Source organism: Perognathus longimembris, chromosome 1 (genome assembly GCF_023159225.1).
Source record: "Perognathus longimembris pacificus isolate PPM17 chromosome 1, ASM2315922v1, whole genome shotgun sequence".
In the NCBI taxonomy this organism is placed as follows: domain Eukaryota; kingdom Metazoa; phylum Chordata; class Mammalia; order Rodentia; family Heteromyidae; genus Perognathus; species Perognathus longimembris.
In genome coordinates, this window is record NC_063161.1 from 103,404,184 (window position 1) to 103,428,592 (window position 24,409).

At 44.7% G+C, this 24,409-nt stretch overlaps 1 protein-coding gene across 1 annotated transcript in view; it reads left to right on the top strand.

Annotated features, from left to right (window-relative positions):
• LOC125352469 (ral guanine nucleotide dissociation stimulator-like) overlaps window positions 1-12,096 on the top strand; it is a 51,309-nt gene extending 39,213 nt beyond the window's left edge. The window contains 16 exon segments of the mRNA XM_048347577.1: window positions 310-386; window positions 660-752; window positions 2,682-3,466; window positions 4,085-4,300; window positions 4,619-4,722; window positions 5,166-5,250; window positions 6,633-6,698; window positions 7,115-7,201; window positions 7,684-7,716; window positions 8,009-8,130; window positions 8,327-8,422; window positions 8,722-8,926; window positions 9,102-9,344; window positions 10,224-10,338; window positions 11,943-12,029; window positions 12,032-12,096. Of these exon segments, the coding sequence (XP_048203534.1) occupies window positions 310-386; window positions 660-752; window positions 2,682-3,466; window positions 4,085-4,300; window positions 4,619-4,722; window positions 5,166-5,250; window positions 6,633-6,698; window positions 7,115-7,201; window positions 7,684-7,716; window positions 8,009-8,130; window positions 8,327-8,422; window positions 8,722-8,926; window positions 9,102-9,344; window positions 10,224-10,338; window positions 11,943-12,029; window positions 12,032-12,096 (2,479 nt within the window).
• Window positions 12,097-24,409: the final 12,313 nt, after the last annotated feature.

Consider the following 24,409-nt stretch of genomic DNA (forward strand, 5'->3'; position numbering starts at 1 on the left):
TTTCCCTGGATCAGACTTAGTACATTTTTTCCATGTCTTACCATGGTACAATATTACTCTTCCTGATGGATGCATAGAATCCCATTGTGTATATATACTACATTTTCTTGATCCGTTTGTTCATGGAAGAGTATCTGGGGTGGTTCCATATATTGGTTATGGTAAAAAAATGCTGGAATAAACACGTTTTACTGGTAGTTTAGTGTTACCTTTATGTGTTCTATTGGATGAATGCCCAAGCGTGGAATTACTGAGTCATAGGGTAGCTCTATGTTAAATTTTTTGAGGAACTTCCACACTGCTTTTCAGAGTGGACAAACAAGCTTACCTTCCCAGCAACATCATGGAATTACTTTGTGTCCACATTCATACCAGCATTTGCTATTGTTAGTTTTTCTTCATATTGGCCATTCAAACTGGCAAGATATAGAAACTTAGTATTGCTCTTATTTGTATTTCCATTATGGCCTGAGGTGTTGAACATTTCTTCAGGAATCTGTTGGCCATTTTCACTACTGTATCTGAGAATTCTCTCTAACTCATTAGCCCATGTATTAACGGAGTTGTTTCTTTTTGAGGGTTTTGTATTTTGGCCTCTTAACTATGTTTTGGACATGAGGCACTTGGATATGATGTTGACTTTGTGTTTATCTTGTTAGATATGCTGAAAATTAATTATGAAAAAATACCCTTTATTCAGACTTTGTTGGACGTGGGTAACTGCAACCGTAGTCAGGACACGGGGGATGCAGGCGAGTGGGCCAATGCACACTTTATTTCAGGAGGGCCAGGGTTTACATAAGGTTAGAAATTAACTTACAACTTCCAGGGTAAAAGTTAATACAGCATGATATCCATCTCAAATACAAAAATTGAGGATGCTACTACTGGGAGGTAGGAAAATAATACAAAAGTTTACCTACTACAAAAGATGGTTACTTCAAAGAGTGTTGACTATTAAGGGCTGAGTTACTTCAAAGATTGTTGACAGAAGAATAAACCAGTCAAGGTAAAACTTTACCACCTAGCTACTATTTGCTCAAGACTTTGACCAAGACTCTATTAACTGTGAAGAGGCTTTCCTATTTACTATGAAGAGACTTTTGCTAATGGCAACTGGTCAAGCAAGTCTCCCAAGGGAGGCTTGGTACAGGGAAAGGGGAGATTCTCATAACAAAGACTGGTTTCCTTTGACCAGCAAACACAGGAGACCCTGAATGCAGATGTTTCCCCATAGGCCTATTAGTTTGCTAATAAGGCATCAGATCTTCTGTGTCAAGGCTAAGTTTTCTACTGGTCAGAGAAGTTATTCTCCCACGAGACTTCCTTTGATTTCTTACAATTCCCTATCTTTACTTAGAAAGTCCTGACCTGTGCCTAGGGGTGCTAGTGTGTCCACTGTCCTTTCCTGTAACTTACTGTGGTTTCTGTATTGATATTGTCTTTGATCCATTTTGCACTGATACTAGTGCATGGTGAAATTTAAGGCTCTAGTTTCCATTTTCTGCCTGTGGATAGCCAATTTTTCCAGCACCAGTGATTTTTCTCCTAACCTGTGTTTTACTAGAGTGCTGAGGTGAAAGTATTTGCCTTTAGGAGAAAGACAATGAGACTGTGGGGGGATGTTGGAGCACCAGGAAACACTGGGATGCCTAAAGGCTCAGAAGAAACCCTTGGAAGAATCAATCCCCTCTATAATTCATTCCAAGTGGTCCGGTTCAGTACTTACCAGGTGACAAAACAAGTATAGAGGTCTTGCTACTGGATAATGGGCCCTTTATGAGAGCCTAGGGCCAGGCTGTCCTCAGGAGAACAGTGTGAGAAAAAAGACCTATTGTATGTGGCTCACATATAACGAGGCAGCAGATTGATTAACTGTGGTGCCCTCAGAATTTTCTGGATTCCACGTAGGACAGGCCATTTAGACAATGTATTCTCAGTGGGGAGAAGTTAGAGAGATTGGAGAGTGTGGAGCTTCATGAAGACAAGAGATCTGCTCACAGTATTGATCCTGGGATCCATCTCTGTATATTCACCGCAGCTCCTGCCTGGCTTGCCTGGCCGGCCACTGCTCCACAGCCAAAGTTGCTTGGGTTAGGGTCCACTGGACACTGGATGGTTAGGCACAGGCCCTAACGTCTGTCTAATAATGGGGGATTAGGGAAGGGAATGGGAAGAAGGAGAGGCCAGCTTCTGACTCAGCTACACACTTGTCTCCTCCCAGTGCCATCTCCTCCATCTTGGGCATGTGGCTGGATCTGTACTCAGAGGATTTCTGCCAACCCCTGCAAAGTTCATGCTTCAAGAACCTAATGGCTTACCTACAATCATACATGCCTGGTTCCGATGTGGAATGTCGTGCCACCTTTCTCCTGGCCCAGATGGAGGCCCCGGAGTCCAACAAGGCTGAGACTCAAGGTGCAAAGCCAGGGTCTAAAGGGAGGGGTTTGACCAGGGAACATAGCAGGGGAATCAGGGGAGAGCACACTGGGAGGCATATTTCAGTGTGGAATAGGACTAGAAGCAAGGAGGAATCTGAAAGTCACTGTGGGTAGGAGGCATTTTAGGAAGGTATCATATTGGAAGTTAGGAACTGGACATTTTTTCAGGTTTTGTTTTATCTACCTTTGAAAAACCCTAGGGCAGCACAGTAACATAAAGAATCTTGTATCCTGCTGCAGATCTTTCATCAGGCCAAAATCTTTATGAAGACGTGAAGCCAACCCAATCTTCAGCTGTGGTTCCCTGCCTAACAGGAGAAACAACATCATATTCATTGAGTGAGCCAGCTCCATGTGTGGCTCTGGCGCCTGGCCCCATTGGGGCCAATGACTCTAGTTCTGAGTTGGAGCCCAAATCGGAATTTGGGCAAATCCCATTTTCGGTGCCAAGCCCAGCAGGAGAATTAGCATCAGCTTCACGGCTGGAGCCATCTCCACCTGTGGCTCTAGTGTCCAGCTCAGCAGAAGAATCTTCAGCTAGCTTATTCCTAGAGCCTACTCCATCTGAGGCTCTAGAGACCAGCTCAGCAGGAAAACCATCATTAGCTAGGTCAGACCTAGAGCCTATGCCCCTTGTGGCTTTGGTGCCCATGGCAGCAGGAGAACCATCATCAGATCCTTTAGACCTAGAGCCTACTCCATCTGTGGCTCTTGAGCCCAGCTCAGCAGGAGAACCAACCCCATGTATAGATCTTGTACAAAAATCAGCTCTAGAACCTGCTCTTGAGCTTGAGGCAGTCCCTGTTGCGGGTCAAGAGCCTAAGCCACATGAGGAACCAACTCCAGAGCTTGAGACAGCAGTCCCAGCTTCCACTGATTCTGAGCCTGATGAAGCATTAGATTCCTCAGGAGATGCTTCCAGTCTTCCATGCGCAACCTCACAGAACTGGATGAACAAGGAGAAGCTTGATATCTTGGCTTTTCCTCCTGATCTGGTGGCAGAGCAACTCACCATGATGGATGCGGTGAGGTCCTAGGCAGGGCTGAATGGAGGTTGACACACCCACTTTCCTCTGATGCCCTGTTCTGTAGTTGCTTTCCCAGGGGGCCAAGACATTGTCTAGATCCCAGCTCCACAATCCTAACCATGTCAAAGACAAATTTCTGACATTGAAACTCTAAAGTAGAGATGAGTCCCACTCCTCTGCCAGTAACAACCTGGACCAAAGCTCATTCTCATGCAAGAAGCTTCGCCAGCATTAGTACTGTTTAGTTTCCTATTCTATCAGAAGTTAGGGAAAAAAGACTGGCCTTAAAGGCAGGAAACTGCATGTGGACCAGGAGACAGGCATGAGGTGCCTATATGGGGGCAGACAGTGCTGCTTGGGACCAGGTAGACAGTTGATTTCTGGTGGATAGACTGAGATTAGGTAGAGAAATATACAACATTTGCCTTCCTGTCTATGTTTCCTTCCATGTCATGCTGGTTGTACTAGGTGGTCAGCACACCAGACCCAGAGATGCCCATGGGCTCAAGTCACCTGTTCCACTTCCCTAGCTCCATCTCCTACTATAGTCATCCGAGCTTGCACCTGGGCATTGCATTCTATGATATGGCCAAGTAACACCCTTCTCTTCCCCAGGAGCTATTCAAAAACGTAGTGCCCTACCAGTGTCTGGGCTCTATCTGGTCCAAGAGTGATACAAAGGCCAAGGAGCACGTAGCCCCATCCATCTGGGCCAGCATCACACATTTCAACAATGTATCCTCCTGTGTAATAACAAGCTGCCTTGGGGATGACAGCACAAAAGCATCAGAGAGAGCCCTTTTGGTTCAGCACTGGATCCGGGTAGCCTGGGTAAGATACCGGTGGCATACAGGGACTCTCTTTTCAACCTTCTTAGTCTCAGAATTTAGACTGTGTTCAACGACCTGTGTGGATCCCAATCCCTCCTTCCCACAGACAGTTTTTCCACTAAAAGCCACTTACTGTCTGTGTCCTCACTCACGCTTCTCACATAGGTCTTGGGCTGAGTAAAATCCTGTCCGGCTGTTCTATACTCCCTACTGTACTCCCTGATCTCCCTAGAATCTGAAGTATGAGAGGATGACCCAGCAACCATGGTACGATCTGGTGTTAGAACCATCCAAATCTCTCACTGGTCTTTCTCCCCAGGAATGCCGAATCCTGAGGAACTTCTCCTCCCTGTTTGCCATCATCTCTGCCCTGCAGAGTTCTTCCATCCATCGCCTGAAGAAGACATGGGAAAAGGTTTCCAGGTATGTCCTCGCTCTGCAGGAGCTGTGCCTGCACAAATCCTGGCATCACCCACACTAAGAACGAAGGTCCAACATCCACAGCATGGACTTCTTGGTTGTGAAACTTCATTTGTATTGATGCAGGCTGCTTTATCTTTGGCAGGGATCAGCTCTCTGTGTGTCAGAACCTGGATAGTGAGATACAGGAGACTTCTAGGTGTCTGTGAATGCCACCAATAGCTGCTTAGTTGAAATCAAATCAGAACTGCATATTGGAAATGACATGGCACTCCAGTTTTTCAAGATCAAGAATTTCTCAAATCCTATGTGTCCTTAGGGCTCAAGGCCACATTTCTAGCATTCTTGTCCAGTCAGTTGGAAGTCTTAGTTCTAAAAGAAAATGTAGTTCCACTCCCTTATCTCCCATCTTTCCAACTGTAACCTTCTCTTGGCTCCTCCTGTAGAGACAGCTTCAGAAGATTCCAGAAACTTTCAGAAATAATTTCTCCTGAAAATAACCACTGCAGGTGCCGAGAGCTGCTATTCAAGGTAAGGGGAACTGGGTAAGGGGAAGACAATGCATGTTATTGGCTCCCTGAAAGTGTTTTGAAAAAGTTCCCTGTGTGTCATCTGGACTAAGGAGAGAGGAGGCTTAGACAGTGACCAAGAGGCATCTCATCATAATTGTACTAAAGGAAGACATGATATCTCTGGAGGGCAGAGGAACCCAGGAGGAGTGCTGTGTCTTGCTTCCTGCTGGGACTTTAGATCAGGCAGTTTTTTATGTCTTTAGTAGGAAATGAGTATGTTGTCCTAGACACCAGGCCCACCAGTCCCCAGGAACCCTGGCTTCTGCAGCTTTTCATGTTGACTGGACCATATTGGGGAGAGTCCTGCTCTGGAGAGCTGCTGGGAGATCTCAGGGCTGTTCTGGAGCCAACTGGACATGGAAGTCATTGGGGGTAGGACCAGAATCCAGGCTCAGGATGTAATTGGGAGGCAGTGCGTTGGCTCTGTGCTCTGCTGTAGAGCAGAGCCTTCTGATGATCACAAAATATGGTTGGAGGTGCAACACAGCTGGGTCTGTGGAGAGGGAGCTGATTCAACAATAGAAGGGAACAATCATCTTCCTAAATTCTGTAGCAACTGCCATGTAACAAAAGGAAGCATGATTCACTTCTTCATGACATGGCATAATTGTCCACATCAGAGGCTCCAGTCAAAGTCCCCATCTCAAGCGTAATAACACTGACTTCCACATGAGACTAGGAGAGGATTTTTGGAGACAGAACCAATTGTGCTTTTAGACCTGGGACCAATGCTAGGACAGAGAATGCAGGCATCTGGGCCAGGCAGAAAGCTTCAGTCATCCTCTATTTTTGAGTCTCAAGTACTCTAGGGACCCTGGAACAGTCTAAAAGGCTGAAGGAACAGACCCTTCTCCGTTGCCAGATGAGCCTGGAGGACTTCTCCCTGGATAGCTGCAGGGTACTGGACAAGTCCCCAGCCTTCTATATGCCTCACTTTTCTCATCTGGCATAGGGAGACATGAGGAATTTGGGGGATTATTTCACAAGGAATGATGAAGTCCAACAGAGAAAGGAATGTTCAGGAGTTCAGAACAGGCCTTGGCCCGGATGGTAATTAAGACTGCAGCACTGGGGAGAGCAGATTCTGAGTCCTCCCAGCCGGCCCCCTCCCCCAGGCTGGTGTATTCCCTGCACACATTGCCGATGAGGAAACAGTCACAGTGAGACCAGGTTCCTCCCATGGGATCCCACATTCCTGGAACTCAAGCAGAGACTGAGCTAGAACCAGCTTGCCAGGCAGAAGAACATTTGTCACAGACAACCAAGAAACCCTATGCTCAGGGTCCTGGGTGATGTCTGAGAGGAGAGAAAACTCCCTTACTCCACTCCCAATCCTGGCAGGAGACTTCCAAGTTTTCCACCAAGGTGAAGAAGGCCAAGAGAGGTCTGAGGCAGTCAAAGGAGATGGTGAGTAACTGTGCCCAAGCCCCCAGCTGCCTAAAGGAGGAGAGGGCTCTTGCAGCACTTCTTACCTTTCCCCAGTACTGTGCATGCACCATTGGAAATGGGCCCTATGTCTTTGGAAATTGTGCTCCTGCTTTCATTATGGAAGGGGAGACTGGACCCAGAAGACCCAGGAATCAATCTATAGGGAGGCTGGTGGGCACAGATTACATAAGTTGGGGATCTTGAATGCCAGACAAGGACAAAACTTGATGCAGATGCTGTTTGGAGTTCCAGCTGTCAAGAAGGAGCTCAACCCAGAACTGCCATATGATCCACAGGCTTCTCTGATATTGAAGCCCATATGGGGCTGGGGATAGCTGAGCACATCTTGAGAGAGGGTCCCTGGGTCTAATTTACCACCCTAACCAATCTTTCAGGTTACGGTCAAGGGCACTATTCCCTACCTGGGAACATTCCTGAAGGACCTGGTCATGATTGACACTGCTTTTCAAGATTTCCTGGATGTGAGTAGCCAGAGCCCACTTGCTGGCCTAATGCTAGTGGATGAAATTACCCTGCTGAGGCCTTAGCTCTAGCATTCTTGAGAACCTTACATCTATTCTCTGAGCAGAACAATGCACCCATTTTTCTCTGCTACATTCAGGGCTGCATGACTATAGAGACACAGGCAGGTACTCAGCTGGAACAGCAAATTCCTCAAGACTGGCTATTTGGGGACAGGAAATGGAGTCAAGACTCAAGGCCACTCAGCATGTTGTCTTGCAAAGTCATCTGGCCTGAATCCCAAGTCACTCAGTGACTTCAAGACATTAAGTTTAAGAGGGTCCCAGAACCTCTGTCCCCAGGGAAGGTCTAGGGACTGGGAAAGTCCTATGCTTAGAGTTGGCCTCACTCAGTTCCATGCCTGTGCATCCTGTTCCCAGGCATAGAGCAGCACAGTCAGGGAGGAGGACTTTTTCTAACCACATTGCTATCTGTCTTTTAGGAGGGAATAATTAACTTCCACAAGTTGAGGAAGGTGAGTTGCAACTGTCCCCACAAGGTACATGGGGCATTGAAGGGTAGAATTCTCAGATGTTTCCTCTCAATATGTGGACATTTGTTAGAGAGACTAGGGCCCTCCAGCAGAAAGCTGGGGTTCTGAGATAGGATTTAGCAACATACCCAGAGAACGTCTATGTAAGTAAACATAGTAAAACAGGGAGGACCTGGTTGGAACTAAGTTGAGGGACCCCTATCACAGAGAGCAGTAGGCCATTCCTCAGCCAGAACAGCCCAGTCATGTCACCATCCTGTCCTATCCTCTCCAGGAATACGATGTGATGGAGCAGGTGAGGCAGCTGCAGTCCACCTGCAGTTACTATAACATTGTACGAGAGGCACACTTTGTTGCTTGGTTCCAGGGCCTAGAGCGGCTTAGCGAGAAGGCCAGGTGAGCTGGAAATCACAGGGGCAGCAAGGGTGGGGTTTGCCTTAGATGGAGTCCTGAGACCCTAGGTCTGTACCTGTGTCATTGTGACACTATCTAGGGCCTAGTGAGGAGCAACTACCAGGCTGTAGAGTACAGTTAAACACTGGGAAGGGCCCAAGCATGACACTTGTCACCTTATAGGTATGTTTTGCCCTAGTTATGAACTTTCCTGTGCTCTGGAGCCCCGGACCCAGACCAACAACAAGAGCATTACTGCCAAGAAGCACTTAGACATTGGCAAGGCCTGGAAGAGGTAAGTACCTGGGCCTTGGTGGGCACGGGCCAGGGAGAATGCTGGACTGGGAAGCAGGAGGCAGATACCCACGTGCTATCTTTGTGCTCACCAGCCTGTTCCTGGGCACAGAGGCCCCAGTCCTCTGGTTCTCAGTTCCTCACCTATCATGTCTCTCTCATCCTTCAGGTGGGGAAAGGGAACTGGGGATTGACTAACATCCTAGAATGGGGGTACCAAGGACAGAGGGTACTGGGGTCCAGGGGCTGGTTCTTGTGTCCTTGAGGAGTTCCCTCCAGTAAACCAGCCCCTCCATAAAGCCACCAGACCCAGAGAACTGACCTCAGTAGCAGTGGCAGCTCCCAGCGCATGCCATTGGACCAGGCCAAGTGTGGCCCTGGCAACAGCAGTGGGGACATGACAGAAGTGCCCTCAGACAACAACATGAAGCCGCCTGTCTCATCAAGTTCCAACATGGACCTCAACAGGAGCCTCACAGACGAATCCTCCAAAGTCCTGGAAAAGGTGACATTTGTCCGTCCCACACCCATCCTTCCTAGAGCCATCTTTCTCTATACCCATATCACATTCCCCAAAAATTCAGTTTAAATATAATTTCTGGGAGGCCCTATGGCTGGCTGCCAGTCTGGAGCACTTTTAAATATCCTGGCTTCCCTGACATTGCTGCTCTCCACCACAGGTCAAGGAATCAACCTCCCCCTCATCTCCAGGAACTTCAGAGACCTCCTTGTCTTCCACCACCACCTTCACACCCTCAGTCACTACCAAATCTGGGGCTAAGAGAGGCAACATCAAGAGCCCTGCATCTGAGGTCAGAAGTAAGAGCTCCACCATGCCTCTATATAACAAGCAGGTTGGAGATTCCTGTGTCATTAGGGTGAGCCTACAAGAGGACACAGGAAATGTATACAAAAGTATCCTGGTAAGTTGGGCAACATGGCATTCTTCTTAGTGTTTTTCTATCAGCGAGGACACAGACCTGGAAAATTCCCCATTTACCTTTGCTTCCTTCCTGAATTTGACCCTGTAGTGAGTGGTGAAGAAATGATCATGGTGCACAAAGAGAGCAGTGTTCAGGACGTGAGCTGAAAGGGGGTGGGGAGCAGTGCACACAGCCTGCAGCCTGGAATGGAACTGTAGGTTTGGGGATAGAAAGGAGGTCTGTGGAGAAGAAACCAGTGTTAACCATTGAGCCAATAGGCTGTACTCAAACAAGAGCTTTATAGTGAAGAGGTCTCTGTCTTCTTCCAAATCCTCAACTGGGATAGAGGCATTGATAGCTTCTCCTTCCTCATGTTTGGGTGCTGCCCATGACATCCCATCCTATTCAGTTCTCTCTTAGTCAGATACTAGAATGGCTGGTATTACCTGTCACCTGGCAGGGAAACTCTGTGTCTTTTTTCTCTCCTAAGCTCAGAAACCCCAGAGGAATGGCAGAAATGACCACCACTGCATCCATAAGCCCAGAGCAGGACTGGCTACTGGGTTCACTCCTCCCTTTCTTGTGGTTGAAGAACATGTCGTTGTTTCTTTTTGCCTTGTATATTCGTGCAGTTATTCCTAAAGGACAAATAACTGGGAGAAGGGGAGTTTGGAGGAAGTATAGCAGTAGCAATAGTTGGGAAAATGTCATTGTTGTTTCTGTGGAGAACATTCTCATAGGAAATATTTGGAATATTCCATGACACCATGTGTGATTTCTGTGCTAAGTGCTGAGATGGATCCAGAAGATCCCTGTTCTCTCAACTCTGGGAAGGCACACTGGCATTCACCTCATGTCTTACTTCCTGCTCTGACTCAGGTAACAAGCCAGGAGAAGACCCAGGATATCATCCTTAAGGCCATAAAGAAACATTTCCTGCACGGTTACCAGCCAGAGCACTTGGAACTGGTCCAGATCATATCAGAGGATAAAAGTGAGTCACTGAGTAATGTCATTAGGGGTCAGCATGTACTCAGCCCCAAGAAACCCAAATCTGGGGTCCAGCAGCATGGTGGTAGACATTGTGTACCTAGCACAACCCTCCACTCTGACATCTGATGCTTAAGGTCTCATCACTGCCCCAGGTGTGGGTAGGTATATCTCCTGCCCTGCCCAGTGAGGGAAGAGACAGTGCAAGGAGACCATAACTTAGGAGTAGAGGAGGCAGCTTCCACGTGGCAGGGTGGCCTGGATGCTTATTAGAAGAGGCTTTGTCTTGCTTGCTAAATAAAATATCTAATGGTGACATCAGAAAACAATCTGAAAGTGGGGGTATAGTTCAATGATGAAGCACTCACCACAGCGTACATGAGATCCTCTGTATAGTCCCAGGCCATTGCTAAAAGACTCCACACAAATACCCCCATGCCCATTTTCAGCATACCCAAGTTCATGTCAGAATCCCACATGACAAATGACATGAAAACGTATAGTAGGCAGCTGAGTTGGTGCTGTTGTTCAGAGGGATAAAAGCAGAGTCATACACATATGCAGCCCCAGAGCAAGCTAGTGAGATTTCTGAGGTCAGGAGAAAGTTCCAAGTCATCTCTCCTGTGTGTTCCTCTTTAAAATGGGATGAAAGTAGCCAAGAAGTTAGGTAGAGAGGACAGAAAGGAAAAGGGACGCGTGTGCATGTGCTCGCATACACACACACACACACACACACACACACACACACAGCGAGAGAGAGAAAGAGAGAGAGAGAGACAGACAGAGAGACAGAGAGACAGAGAGATAGGAAGACAGAAAAAGCAGGAAATATCTGTACATGGACCACAAAGGCCACTCCGTGGTGTCATTCCTCTGTTGTTTTTATAGTGAACTGAGGAATTCCCCAGGTTCTTTGTGTAGATGATCAGCATTGATGGCAATTTCCCGACAGCATCTGACATAAAATGATTCTTATTTTCCTGCACTGTTCTCAGTATGTAAGCAGCATGGGTTCCCTTCTTTCAGGAAAGTATGTCAGAGGCTTAGGGAGGCTAACAAACTACAATGAGAAGCAGCAATGTCCAGCCCAGATTTAGATGATAGGAGACTCCAGGACAGAGAACACTTGCTGGCAAATAAGAGCCTGAAAGCAAGACCTGCTCAGTGCTTGAGCTCACTGTGTTGGAGGACCCAGTGAGCAATTGCAGAAAGCTTGGGTGGATGCTTGCTGTTTTAGGGTCCTTGGAGTCATTGTTCTCAGTGACACAGTGCTCACAGCTGGTGATCTCCATTCTGGAAAGCCTGCTCTGCCTGCAGGTCTTGGCAACTCACACAGCAGTGAGAGTAGAATAGGAATACCCTGTGCCACTTGCAGGATGAACTGGCCTGAGCTGGAGGCCCACATTATGTTCTGAGCAAGACAGGATAGATCTCAGCAGTCAGCAGAGTTTGTTGTCAGGCAAGAGTCATAAATGTTGATCTTTCTCTGGGGCTGGATTGGAGGGATTTCAGGTCATGGATCAGACCTGATCTTTAGGAGGCTCTCAAGTGATTCTGTCCCAATTTCTGTCAGTGCTGCTTACTAGTTTTCTCTTCCTCTTCCACTAGAGCTGAGAATCCCTGGGGATGCTAATCTTTTCTATGCGATGAACAGCATGGCAAAATACAATTTTATGCTGCAGAAGTTGACCTACTCCCCGGAGGAACAGTCAAGCATGGAGCCAGGTCCACCCTACCTGAAGAGAAAGGATTGAAAAATTGAAAGATAATGTTAGTGTGTCTGCCCTGGCTGGCCAGGGACTAAGCACTTTCAAACTCTAGTGGCCCAAGCCACACTGTGCTTGCCATTTACCTCATGTCCAGGACACACTCAGAATCATATAGCCACAGTCTTCTCCTGCTGTCAAATTATTCTTGAAGTTTGGCAGAGTGTCCTGTCATCCAGGGACTCCCTCAATGCCTCAGGAGCCCCCTCCTTTTTAGAGTGGAGGACTGTCCTCCCAATCTGACCTGCCATTTTCTTTTGGTACAGATTACTGCCACTGTGAATCACACAGGAAACACTCTTGCCAAGCTAAAAGGATTTGTAAATTCTGTCTTCCTGCCCAGAGACTCCGAGTATCCTAGGCTTTTGACACTATATGGATTTAATTTTGGGGAAGCATTGGCACTCTGTTTATTTATTGTTTATCATTAATATTTGTCTAAATAACAGAAAGTACAGTTACTGATTGAGCGGGGCAATGTTTAGATATTATAAATAGGAAATGTAGACTTGTTATTTATAATAAAATTTTGTTTCCACTGTAGTCATGTCATTATGATTTACTTTAATGTCATCTGTAAATGAGACACTCTTCCACTTTACATGAAATAGGAAACCTTTTAATATGCTCAGTTCAGTGGACTTTATGGAGAATTAGGGTATGCTGCCACTCTTCCCCTTGCCAATGAAGGAAGGCATTCCCACCTTGCAGAGAGCAAGTGTTCATATCAATTTCACCAAACTGAATGCTGCCATGATAGAGTTCAGGAAATCCTGGGACTGGGGTTCTAGGTCATCCCATAGACTATGGAACAACATCTGATGTTTGGGTCTCTCTAAAAATAACATTTTTAGGGAAATAGCAGTTACCCTCACAGTTGGAGGGGGTGTTTTTTGGGTTTTTGTTGTTGTTGTTATTGATGTTATTTTGTTTGGTTTGGTTTTTTGGGGTTTTTGTTTTGCCAATCCTGGGGCTTGAACTCAGGAACTGAGCACTCTCCCTGGCTTCTTTTTGCTCAAGGATAGCACTCTACCACTTGAGGCACAGTGCCACTTCCGGCTGTTTTTCTTTTTTTTAAAGTTTTTATTATCAAACTGAATTACAGAGAGGTTACAATTTCATACATTAGGCATTAGATACATTTCTTGTACTGTTTGTTACCTAGTCCCTCATTCCCCCTCCCCCCTCCCCCTTTCCCTCCCCCCCCCACGAGTTGTTCAGTTCATTTACACCAAACAGTTTTGCAAGTATTGCTTTTGTAGTTGTTTGTATTTTTTTACCCTGTGTCTCTCGATTTTGGTATTCCCTTTCAATTTCCTAGTTCTAATACCAGTATACACAGTTTCCAATATACTCAGATAAGATACAGAGATAGTGTAGGTACAACCACAGGAAGATGATACAAGAAGATCATCAATAATAGAAGCTACAGATACACATGGCACGTTGAAAGTAGTTACAACTGAGATATAACAATCATTTCCATAACATGGAGTTCATTTCACTTAGCATCATCTTATATGTTCATAAGGGTATAGCTATTGGGCTCTTGTGATCCTCTGCTGTGACTTGCCTAAACCTATGCTAATTATTCACTATAAGGGAGACCACAGAGTCCATGTTTCTTTGGGGCTGGCTCACTTCACTTATTATAACTTTTTCCAAGTCCTTCCATTTCCTTACAAATGGGGCAATGTCATTCTTTCTGATAGAGGCATAAAATTCCATTGTGTATATGTAGCACATTTTCCTGATCCATTTGTCTACTGAGGGGCATCTGGGTTGGTTCCAGATTCTAGCTATGACAAATTGTGCTGCAATGAACATTGTTGTGCTGGTGGCTTTAGTGTGATTTTGTTTGTGGTCTTTTGTTTTTTTTTTTGGTTTTTTTTTTTGGCCAGTCCTGGGCCTTGGACTCAGGGCCTGAGCACTGTCCCTGGCTTCTTCCCGCTCAAGGCTAGCACTCTGCCACTTGAGCCACAGCGCCGCTTCTGGCCGTTTTCTGTATATGTGGTGCTGGGGAATCGAACCTAGGGCCTCGTGTATCCGATGCAGGCACTCTTGCCACTAGGCTATATCCCCAGCCCTGTTTGTGGTCTTTTGGATAGATACCCAAAAGTGGGGCTGCTGGGTTGTTGGAGAATTAAAGTCTCCAACCAGTGGAAAAATTTAGCCCCGGCATGGTTACTCTGATACCTCATTAGCACACTAATAGGCCCTTGGGAATACATTCCCAGTAAGGAGTTTCTGGTGTTTGTGGGCCAAAGGAAGCCACCAGTTGTTGTGAGAATCTCCTTTTTCCCCCTACTTAGCAAGTCTCCCTGAGGAGACTTGCTAGACCAGCTGCCTTTAGTGTTAGATTCTCTCTGTAAACAGGAAAGTCTCCTCACTAGATTCTCACTGTAAACAGGAAAGTCTCCTCACTGTTATTTCACAAGTATTTGGAGAAGTCAAGATTGATGTTATCTAGCCTTAAGGAGATAGTAGCTAGGAGATAATTAGTTCTACCTCGGTTGTATACAGTTCCTTGTTTTGATATCAATAATCTTTGTAGTCACTACCTCCTGTTATTAGAAAGGCATTTGTACCAAGTTCCTGCCCACACAGTAGGAAATTTCCTCCACTTCTGTATTTGAGACAAATGTCATGCTGTATTGATCTTTTACCCTGTAATTGTAAAATTGGTTTCTAACCCTATATAAACCCTGGCCCTCTTGGAATAAAGTATGCATTGGTTCACTCGCCTTGCATCCCCCGTGTCCTGATTTTGACTGCAGTTACCCAGGTTCAACATCTGGCGCCCGAACAGGGACCTGACAATTGATCCACAGGAGATTGCGGAACTGCCGAGCTCTCGAGTGAGGTGAGAGATATTTTTAATTCACAGGAGACAAGGGATCTGTGTATAGTTCACAGGAGACAAGGGATCTGTGTGGTGAGCTCCTATTTTTAATATTACGGGGTTATGGGACAAGCTAAATCAACTCCATTTTCTAATCTTATCCACCACGTACTGAAGCGGAATGGAGCTATAGTCTCCCGCTCACAGATAGACGAATGCGTACAAGTGGTGGTGGAGTTTAACCCATGGTTCCCGGAGGAAGGTACTTTAGATCTAGAAGTCTGGGAACGTGTAAAGAATAATGTGGAAAAGGCATATAGGCATGGTGAGAAAGTTCCAGTTACCTTTTGGTCTATTTGGGCATTAACACGTGCAGCTCTAAGTATGATGTGTCGGAATGCTGTCAGAACAACAGCGGCCGAACTGGAGGCTGACGTGGAGAAAGCCATGGAGACTTATAATTTGCCCGAAGAGGTAAAAACTCAAATCGGACAGGAGTTAAAAGAGATGGCTACATCTGAGCAGTCTCCTGCTAGTGTTGACAGAGAAAAGGTAGCACCTAAAGCTAAATCTGTGGCTGCTACTCATACCTCTTCAGAGAATGAGGCCGATTCATATAGCTCAGCAGGGCAGTCTGAGAGCTACAGATGCTCTAGCAATCCACCGCGACCTGCTACGAAAATGAGGCTTAAAAAGAAAAGACCACAGTTGCCAAAGCTGCCTCTATTTCCCTCTTCTTCTGATTCTGACTCTGAGGGCTTTGTTCCTCTTCGGAGCTACAGAGCCTTCCCCGTCATTAGACCCCCTCCGGTGGATGGGGTAGCACAGCCCCCTCGTTATGAGAGTATAGATATGGCCCACCTAACTCAGCTACGGAAGGCGGTAACCTTATATGGACCGCAGGCGCCATATGTTAAAGAACTAATGTCATCAATTGTCTCTGCCTATGGAAACTTGGCTCCTGAGGATTGGAAAGTTATTTGTAGAGCGCTATTAAAGCCTCAGGAATATCTACAATGGTTAATGTGGTACAGTGATGGTGCCGCCACTAAGGCAGCCCAAAATGCTCAGTCCCGTAATCCTGCCCTCCGCAGGATTACACATGCTATGCTAACAGGCACTGGGGATTATAAGCGCGCTCAGGACCAAGTAAATATCCCTAGAGAGATTCATGAGCAGCTGCAGGAAATATGCCTAGAGGCATGGGGTCGAGTACGTCCCGAAGGCGAAAAAGAAGGTTCCTGGGCACGTATTATTCAAGGGGCCCAGGAACCCTACTTAGACTTCATAGCGCGCCTTCAAAAGAACATCGATAGGACAGTACAAGATGCGGCTGTTCGTGATCAATTAATTAAATTACTAGCATTTGAGAATGCTAATGAGGATTGTCAGCGTGCTATTTTGCCTGTTAAAGAGACTGGGGATATACTAGTATATGCCAAGGCTTGTCGGAATGTATATTCGGACTCTCAAAAGATGAGGCTGCTGGGACAGACTTTGGCCGCCAATCTAAAATTGCCCGACTCTGGGGAACTTAGATGTTTTGGCTGTGGAGACAAGGGACATACTAAAAGAAATTGTGTTAAGAGAAAATCGGCTAATACAAAGCCGCCGGGGAAATGCCCTCGCTGCAGACGCGGGGCGCATTGGGCCCGGGAATGTCGGTCTAAAACTGACATTGAAGGGAACATACTTTCCTTTCCATCAGGAGTAGTGCAGGGAGGAAGTGCTAAGCGTTCGGGAAACGGGGCACGGGGCCAGCCTCGTGGCCCCGCTCCAACAAACGAGGCTTTCCCACCGTCTTTTCACTACAACCAGCCACTAGCGGGAGCGCCGCAGTGGACCTTCCCTCAAGCCAGACCTTAACTCTCCCTGCTAACTCCGCTCCCATCAGAGTTAAAACTGGCATATACGGTCCCTTGCCATCGGGGACCTGGGGCCTCCTTATGGGGCGTTCTAGTTTAAATGCAAAAGGGGTGTTAGTTATACCAGGAGTAATTGACTCCGACTACACGGGAGAGATTCTAGTCCTTATGACCTCCCCTGTACCTTATGAGATTAATGCTGGGGATCGTATTGCACAATTAATTTTGCTTCCTTACATATCTATATCATCTTCTGCAAACCCCCGTAAAGGAGGATTTGGCAGTACGGACCCCCATTATGTTTTCTGGACCTTAAATATAGCAAAGAAGCAACCTTGTCGTAAATTTTACATAGGAGACTACTCACTGATCTACGAGCTGTAAATGCAGCTATGATACCTATGGGTGCTTTACAACCTGGCATGCCCCAGCCATCCATGATTCCTGAAAATTGGCATATTATAGTAATAGATTTGCAAGATTGTTTCTTTACTGTTCCTTTACACCCTGAAGACCGCTCACGTTTTGCTTTTTCTTTGCCTCGAATAAACCTCCAAGGACCCCATCGACGGTTTCAATGGAAAGTTTTGCCCCAAGGCATGATGAATTCACCTACTATGTGTCAGACTTTTGTAGCCAGAGCATTAGAACCTATTAGAAAAAGATTTCCTCAAGTTTTATGTATTCACTACATGGATGATTTGCTGTTTGCTGCACCTAATAAAGATGTTCTATCAGAGTTATTGAAAATTTTGCCTTTGCATCTGCAACAGTATGGTTTGATAGTTGCCCCTGATAAGATCCAGACAGAAGAGCCATTTAAGTATCTAGGGTATTTAGTTAGGAGACAAGCAATTACCCCTCAATTAATAAAAATTCGTACTGAAGAGTTTAAAACTCTTAATTTTCAAAAGTTACTAGGGACATCAATTGGCTTCGCCCTTCCTTAGGAATTCCCAGAATTCCTAATCTATTTTCCATTCTTCAAGGAGATTCGGATTTATGTAGCCCTCAAAAATTAATTGACACGTCAGGAACTGCTCCTAATAAAATTTGGCAAATGGATGTAACACACATCCCTGAATTTGGCCGCTTACAATATGTGCATGTATCCATTGATACATATTCTTCTTTTATTTGGGAAACTCCTCTACCAGGGGAAAAAGGGACTCATGTCATTCAACATTTACTAGAAACGTTCGCAGTCATGGGGATTCCTTCTCAAATAAAAACTGACAATGCACCAACTTATTCCAGTAAACAAGTACGAAAATTTTTAGAATTTCATAACATTTTTCATGTTACAGGAATTGAATACAATCCTCAAGGTCAAGGTATAGTAGAAAGAGCTCATTATACATTAAAAACACAAATTAAAAAACTAAAGAGGGGGAGTATGGATAGTACTGAGGGATATGCAACTTCTATGAAAAGTATTTATAAAACAGCCCGAGCCGTTATTGCAGAAGCACTATTTGTCCTTAACTTTTTAAATTTGCCTCAAGGAGATGTTTTAGCAAGAGATGAGCGACACTTCCTAGCTCCGCCTATGCAAAACAAACCACAGCCAGTTTGGAATAGATTGGGGGTTGGGCTAGATTGGGTCCCGGGGAGTTAACCCAGGGGCGAGGGTATGCTTATGTTCTACAGAAGACAGCCCATCTTTCTAGCACCTGCTCCAGTGGATCCAGCAACAAACACCCCTCTGTGCATCAAGACCGGGGTGAAACATTCTCATCCAAGTGATAAGGCCATTCTAATGGACAGGTGTGCACTGGTAACCTGTAGGGGCTACATCAGAGGTAATGTATTGGGCCTATATTTCTAACCCTCCTTTATGTCCATACTTATGGACAAAAGCCCCTGTCTCTTTTACATCTATTACTAATTTACTCTCTCCCCCTATGGGTCTGGCATTCCAGTCTTTCCTATGGAAGAGGAAAGATCATTTAACTTCTCTTATTCTCAGTTCTCTAAAGCTATCTGTCAAGGCCATTCCCCATGTTACCCTTTTAGATATCAATATTGGATTCAGCATGGAGGTTCATATAACTCCAGTAGAACTCGGCTGATTAGACTGTCTTCCTGGTCTGTGGGATCTCATACCTATAAATTAGATAATTATCCTATTCCTGCTGGCCTGCCTAAATGTGACAATTTTACTTACCTGAACCTGAACTTTACTGAAAGACGTTGGGAAAATTGTCTAGGAATTTTTCCAACTATTTGGAATACATCCCGACATACTTGGTATGATTGGGGACCTTTTGGTGTGTGGTTGCAAAACTGCACTGAATATAACTCATCTTGTGACCCTACTTTAACTATGAACATGTCCAATGCCATGTCTGCTAAACAGCTTTTAGGGTGGTTTGGAGCAGGCTTTGGTGACCCCCGGCCTGCTCTCGCCCATGGAAACAGGCTATTTCCTCCACAACGTCATCTCTGGAAATTAGCAGCTTCTCTGGCTCCTGTATTGCTGGCCAATGGAACTTACTCAGGAACTAAAGGATCCTCGGCCTCCTACAACTTCACAGTTGTAAAGACCTATAATATCTCTGCTTGTGTTCATTTTCCACAAGTACTGATGGTCGGCCCCCTAAACATAACTAAGAATGCCAGTACCAGCATAAATTGTAAATTGTATACTTGCTTGAATAACAATGTCACCTTTATTTTTAGTCAAGATAGGATCATGATTTTAACCCAGCGCAACTCCCTTTGGGTTCCTGTTCGCATGCATCGTCCCTGGGCTGGAGGACCTGTACAAGGATTGGTAATGCAGTTTTTCAAGCGGCTTCTGAGGAGGAGTCGTCGTGCCATTGGACTGATTATTGCAGGACTTGTTGGACTGATTGCCATTGCTACAACTGCAGCAGTATCCGGAGCCGCATTGCGACAATCTGTACAAACTCATGACTTTATGGTGCAGTGGCACCAGGACTCCCACAATCTGTGGCAACATCAGCTGGAAATGAATGCCCACCTTCAAGATGAGATAGAAGCTGTTAAAGGAGGAGTGTTTTGGCTTGGACAGCAATATTTGGCTTTACAGCAACGATTGTTTTTGACTTGTGATTGGAATTCTAGTCATGTCTGTGTAACACCTTATAAATATAATGCCTCTGAATGTGAATGGAATGATATACAAATGCTTATAGATGGAGCCCTACTAAATGGTACGTTAAGTGAACAAAGCTTGTACAGGGAGGTTTTTGAAGCTTTTCAAAAGGAATTGTCAGATGCCTCTTCTATTGATGATATAGCCCAAGGACTAGCTCAGACCTTACAAGGATTAGACCCTAGGGGGTGGTGGCTAAGTATTACCAATAGTGTTGGAAGTGCTTCTATTGTCTTAATACTTATGATATGTGTCTTTTTCTTAGGATATTGTTCTATCATAGCTATAATGAAGCGTTACACTAGGAATAATTCCTCTGATGTTTTACTCACTGCCCTTAAACTTTCCAGAGAAGCGGCTGTGGAAAATTAATAAAAAAAGGGGGAATTGTTGGAGAATTAAAGTCTCCAACCAGTGGAAAAATTTAGCCCCGGCACGGTTACTCTGATACCTCATTAGCACACTAATAGGCCCTTGGGAATACATTCCCAGTAAGGAGTTTCTGGTGTTTGTGGGCCAAAGGAAGCCACCAGTTGTTGTGAGAATCTCCTTTTTCCCCCTACTTAGCAAGTCTCCCTGAGGAGACTTGCTAGACCAGCTGCCTTTAGTGTTAGATTCTCTCTGTAAACAGGAAAGTCTCCTCACTAGATTCTCACTGTAAACAGGAAAGTCTCCTCACTGTTATTTCACAAGTATTTGGAGAAGTCAAGATTGATGTTATCTAGCCTTAAGGAGATAGTAGCTAGGAGATAATTAGTTCTACCTCGGTTGTATACAGTTCCTTGTTTTGATATCAATAATCTTTGTAGTCACTACCTCCTGTTATTAGAAAGGCATTTGTACCAAGTTCCTGCCCACACAGTAGGAAATTTCCTCCACTTCTGTATTTGAGACAAATGTCATGCTGTATTGATCTTTTACCCTGTAATTGTAAAATTGGTTTCTAACCCTATATAAACCCTGGCCCTCTTGGAATAAAGTATGCATTGGTTCACTCGCCTTGCATCCCCCGTGTCCTGATTTAGACTGCAGTTACCCAGGTTCAACACTGGGTCATAGGGAAGTTCTATGTTTAGCCTTCTGAGGAATCTCCATACTGCTTGCCAGAGTGGCTGAACCAGTTTACATTCCAGCCAGCAATGAAGTAGGGTTGCCTTTTGGCCACATCCCCTCCAACAATTGTTATTGTTAGTTTTCTTGATATATGACATTCTTACTGGGGTGAGATGGAATCTCAATGTTGTTTTGATTTACATTTCTTTTATGGCCAGTGATGTAGAGCACTTTTTCATATGTCTCTTGGCCATTCTCATTTCCTCATCAGAGAAGTCTCTTTTTAAGTCTTTAGCCCACTTGATGAGGGGGCTATTGGTTCTTTGCAGTTTTGTTTTGGAGGAAGGTAATTGTTTTAGTTCTGCATATATTTTAGATATATGCAGATAGATTTGTCCATTGAATGGCCAGTAAAGATCTTCTCCCAGTCTGTGAGCTTTCTGTTTATCTTGCGAGCTATGTCCTTTGCCCTACAAAAGCTCTGCAGTTTGATGTAGTCCCATTTGTCCAACCTTTCTTTGATTTGTAGCCTTTCTGGGTCTTTGTTAAGGAAGTTCCGTCCTGTGCCAAGGAGCAGCTTTTTTTCTATATATGTCATGCTGAGGAATTGAACCCAGGGCTTCATGTATGTGAGGCAAGCACTCTATCACTAGGCCATATATTCCCAGACCCAATGAGGTAGATTTAAGTGTTCATACCTTATAGGTATTGGAAGGGGATGAGACTTAAAAATCAGTGGAGAACTTCATGGAAAGGGACAGTGCTGAAATTGAGGAGTTAAGGCAATGTCTGTTGGCCAGTGCTCACAAGAGACAATGGAACAGAAAATTCACGGAATTAACTCATTGAGAAATCCAGGCTTCACAAAAAATCCTTTGCAAATGTCACCACAGAAATAGGAGATTGAAGCCTTCAACAAGGCATGAAACCAGCTCAGGAGGAGAGACAATCAGATTCCCAGGGGGAGGCCATTGTGTACTTTGCCAGGTACATAGCCCATGCCATTCTCTATTTCCCCTGAACCTTGGCCAATCCACTATGAGATTATCTAAGAGGAATACATAATAGAATGTATAGAAATAGAATGGCAGGCTTACTTGCTTGTCTTTTTTTTTTTTTTTTTTGTATTTTTAATTTGAGAGAGGGTTTTGCTATGTAGTCCAAGATGTCTTCCCTTCTCACTGCCTCAGCCTCTGCAGTGCTGGTATGGAGGTGGTACAGTACTCTGACACCAGCTCACACTCCCTCAGAGGCTTTCCCAGTCAGGCCCTCATATTCTTGCTGTTACCCCACTTCTCCGTGGTCCTTTGTGCTCTCGGTGCCTTGCTTTCCTCCTCTGACTTGGGAGGCAAAGGTTCAGTATTAGTTTCCTCTAAGGTTATTGCTAGTAACTAAAGATTTGGTAATAAATGATAAAGCAATTTTCTTGGCACATATATTCAATACATTTTCAAACACTGTAGTTGTTTGAAAATCATCTTCAAGTTATGAGTTATTTTGGTTTTTCTGTCATTACCAGGCTGGACTACAAGCTCTTCCTTAGTTTATTCACTCAAGACGAGTTCTACCATCGAGCAACACTTGCACTTTTGGATTTTAATGGTTAAAGGGAGATGAGATGAGAGTCTTTAAGATTTATCTGTTCTGGCTGGCTTTAAATGCAATCTTAAGATTTGAGCTTTCTGAGTATCTAGGATTACAGTAATGAGCTACAAGTGATTGGCAAGTTAACTGTTTTGTGTGTGGGACTACAACTCAGGGTCTGGGCACTGTTCCTGAGGACTTTTTTTGTTTTTTGTTTTTGGTTTTGTGTTGTTGTTTTGTTTTCTTTGCTAAAAGGTAGTAAACTATCACTTGGGCCACAGTCTACTTTTGGCTTCATGGTGGTCAGTCAAAAGCAAGAGTTTCATAGTCTATCTACCTGGGCTGGCTTTGAAACAAGATTCTAAGATCTCAGCTTTCTAAATAACCAGAGTTATAGAGATGAACCAACAATTTTGGCCACCAGTTAATTTAAAAATATGTTTAAGTTGTCAGATTACAAAGTAGACACTTTGTAGTGCAATAGCAAATAAGCCATAACCCTCACACTTTAAAGCAACCCTAAGAAAAACAAAGCATGAAAGCCTAGCAATAATGAATTAAACTTTGTAATGTGATTTAAGAGGCCTTTGAGGGAATAGGAATATAGCTCAATGATATAGTACTTGCCTGGCATATGCAAAGCCCTAAATTTGATTCTTAGCAACACAGCTTTTGAGACATGGACTTTCAATCTTAAATCCTGGTTCTATCCCGTAAATCCCAAGTACCTTCAAATAGCTTCTCTAACCTGACCTTTTCCATTTATAAAATGTCCACATTTCCTAAGGCTGTAAAGAATCAAAGAAATAACACTTACTTAGCAGATTGTACTGACTTTGAGTGGTGGCTCAAATGTTAGGGCAGAAAAGAACTGAGACAGTGTCCAGGACCTAAGTACAAGCCTAGGACCTGCACAAAAATTTGCATAATGCTAATCCACAGTTATATGATACAATACTGCTTGAAGGTCCCCTAAGTGCCCACGTGGTAGAGATCGATTCCCACTATTGTGCTATTGGAAACTGGTAGAATCTCTGAGAGGTGGGCCTAGTCTTAGGTCATTGGAGGCATATTCTTGAAGGAGTTAATGGAGCTCTAGCCCACACTTTCTTTCTCCCAGGCCATGAGATGAGTGGTTTTTTCTATACCACATACTCCTTATATGATATCCTGACTTTCCACAGACCTAAAAGCAATGAGGCAAACTAGTCATGGATTGGAACTTCTGAAATTTAAGTCGACATCAGATTTCAGTTAACAGCTTTAGATATTTGTTATGGGAGTGGAAAACAACACACACAAGTACTTATACAAATATGTGTTTCTATCAATGCTAACATAAATGCATGCTATGTCATGAAATCACAGCATGTCTTGAAATTATTTTCAAGATACACAATAAGCCTCTTCATATTCAATCCAAAGAAATAAATATGTCAATTGCATGGAATACATGAATTATTGTTATAATTTGAATATGAAATATCCCCAATGGGTTTGTTTACTGAAGTCTAGGTCCCCAGCTTGTAGCACTATATTGGGAGGTAATGGAAGGCAAATATGGCTGGAGATTTAGTCACTGAGTGCATAATATGGGAGCTGTATCTTGTCCTAGCCTCTTACTGTGTATCTCTGTTTCTTTTTTTTTTTTTTTTTTGGCCAGTCCTGAGGCTTGGACTCAGGGCCTGAGCACTGTCCCTGGCTTCCTTTTGCTCAAGGCTAGCACTCTGCCACTTGAGCCACAGCGCCACTTCTGGCCATTTTCTGTATATGTGGTGCTGGGGAATTGAACCCAGGGCCTCATGTATATGAGGCAGGCACTCTTGCCACTAGGCCATATCCCC